Genomic DNA, 2478 nt, shown 5'->3' on the forward strand with positions numbered 1-2478 from the left:
GGCATTGTTCCTGCTTTACTTTGCGTAAATTCAAGATCCAGGAGGTTCTAATTGAAGGGGAAACTGGCACAGGACTGCTGGATAAAGCTAAGCCACCCTTCCCCTTTTTACTTCTCTGAGTCTTTACATGTTTCACAGCTGAGTTGCTACACATTTAGCAACTGAAAAACACATCGACTTGTCTTTTTCACTCTCCTTTGCTCTTCCTCAATACAAGTTAATTTTAAAGGTGGAGGAGACAGTGAGCTTAAGACAAGAGCCAGGCAAATACCAGATGACCTCTAGTTTAAGTGATGATTATTAAAAATAAATCACTACCAGAGTTAAGTGACACAACTGCTCTTCCATTTATTTCAAATCAAACTGCTTGTGAACTGGATTCATTAAAGATTTCATTTTTCATACAGACAGGTTCAGTAAGGTTGGTAGCCATAGCATGTGGCAGTTTAGAGGTAGCTGCATAACAAAGTAACTTGCTTAACACTTCGTACAAAATGGAGATGGACTTTTTTTTAAACAGTACAAGAAATGTTCCATCACAAGTCATTGCTTGATGACACTAGGGAGTATTCTGTGACCAAAATTCATCTGCAGGGACAACAGACATCTTCCCCATACTCCCAACTAGGCTGTCATTCTCGGGTCAGATACGCTTAAGTGAACCATTTTAGAACCATTTAGTATTGGATGTCTGCCTCTGGCACAATGTTTAATTAACAAACAGGGGAAAGCAGCTACAGTCCATTTTATGTTTTCATACACTGAGTCTTCTCAAGTGTTCATATACTGTCCAGCTTCTTCAGGACGAAAGGAGCTGAAAAGAGAAAATAAAGCTGCATGAACTTAACTCAGCTGAAGATAACAAGAAGCCTGCAGTGAGTCTGTGATGAAACTGCAGCACATTTATGTGGCATCTAAAATGTTCAGACGCTGGGTGAGATACCACACTCCGCCTCCCACATAGTCCCTTCTCCCTGCATGATTGCTCTAACAGGTGAGGCAACATGATTCAAGGGGGGATCCACGTATGCCTGCTTGTGCTGCAGGTCAGAGCCTTGGGCCTGTTTTCGACACCACCAGGCGGAGGAGGGGGGTGAAGAATCACCCAAACATGACTTTTTGTTTGTTAAAGTGAAGGGCATCCTGAAATGAAAGTTGAAAGCCTCTGATGCAACACACTAAAGCACTGCCTACAAGACAGACAGCACGGCCCTGTTCTTTCATGCTCTGGAAAAGTGCAGAAGCACTGTTCGCGCAAGCCCAGCACTTCAGGCGCCTCAGGCCCCCGCCGGCGCTCTGGAAACGCCGCTGCGATGCCGAGCCTCTCCCACTCCCCCGGGGACGCGCCCAGCCACCGGGACACGAAGCCCCGCGCCGGGCAGCGGAAGCTGTTCCCCACAGTCTACGCGGGCACAGAGGTGGTCACCAAGCTGCCAGAAACAAAGACGCCCCTACGGGACGCGAACAGGCGGCAGGGCCGGGCCCGGCCGTCCCGGGGGCGCAGGCTCCGGGCCGTCCCCGGCCGCCACCCCGCCGTGCCCAGCGGCCCGCGCCGCGCTGAGCACTTACTGATCCGCAGCAGCGCGACGTAGATGAGGAAATTGCGGACAGAGATGAGGACGTCGCGGCGCATCTTCCGCTTCAGTTCCTCCGGGTCCATCTTGGGCCCCAGGCCCTCGATGCGGAACATGCCAACGGTCCCCGCGCACCCCCGCACCGGCACTACTACGGCTCGCGAGGAGGGACAGACACGACCGCGGGAAGGGATGCCGTATCACGTGACGGGGGCGGGCTGTGGCAGCGGCGCATGCGCGACGAGGCGCCGCGAAGCCGCGGCCTTCAACGGCACACTTGTATGCGCCCGGGCGTGGGATGAGTAGGTGGTCTGGAAGCTGCTCCTGTCCCGGAGGGTCGGCTCGCCCGGGCACCGTCGGAAGGGTCGCGCTCTGCCGCTGCCGGCGCGGGAGGGTCCGTCGGCCCGCAGTCGCAGGGAGGTGCGCTGCAAACGCACCCGCACCGTCCTCCCACCCGAGCTGCGGAGGGGCCTGCTATGCCGGCGGGGCGGGGCAGCCTCCCAGAAACGCGGCCCGCGCCTTACCCGCCGGTAGCAGGGCCGGCTGGCCCCCGGCCCGGGCAGAGCTGTGGCGGGGGCGCGGGGTTCGCAGCCTGCCTCTTCGGAGGGTTGCTAGCAGGGGTGCTGGCTGTGGTGCCGCCTGCTTGTGCCAGGCTGAAAGCACAGACACGGGGTCTGAGTGGGGGATGGAGAGCTTGGGGGGTCCCCAAAGATAGAGTTTCTCCGGTGCTGTCACCAGCAGTGTGCGCCTCTTCTGCTCCTGCCAGGTTGTAGACAGTAGCATGCTGTTTCTCATGGCAAAGAGGGCAGAGATGGGTCTGTGATGGTGAGCTGTGCTACCTGAGTTGCTGCTCCTCCAGGGCTGGAAGACAGCTGTCTCCACCCTGGGCTTAAGACTACAGCAG

At 56.1% G+C, this 2478-nt stretch overlaps 1 protein-coding gene across 1 annotated transcript; it reads right to left on the reverse strand.

The window, feature by feature from the left end:
- Window positions 1-323: 323 nt before the first annotated feature.
- On the reverse strand, window positions 324-1731 carry TOMM5 (translocase of outer mitochondrial membrane 5). Its single transcript, XM_050913383.1, has 2 exons — window positions 1570-1731; window positions 324-814 (listed from the first exon to the last, which is right to left on the reverse strand). Exons 1-2 carry the CDS (start codon window positions 1688-1690, stop codon window positions 780-782), a joined length of 156 nt encoding a protein of 51 aa, XP_050769340.1. The 5' UTR covers window positions 1691-1731; the 3' UTR covers window positions 324-779.
- Between the last annotated feature and the right edge of the window lie 747 nt (window positions 1732-2478).

This window comes from Gymnogyps californianus, chromosome Z, assembly GCF_018139145.2.
Source record: "Gymnogyps californianus isolate 813 chromosome Z, ASM1813914v2, whole genome shotgun sequence".
Taxonomy (NCBI): Eukaryota; Metazoa; Chordata; class Aves; order Accipitriformes; family Cathartidae; genus Gymnogyps; species Gymnogyps californianus.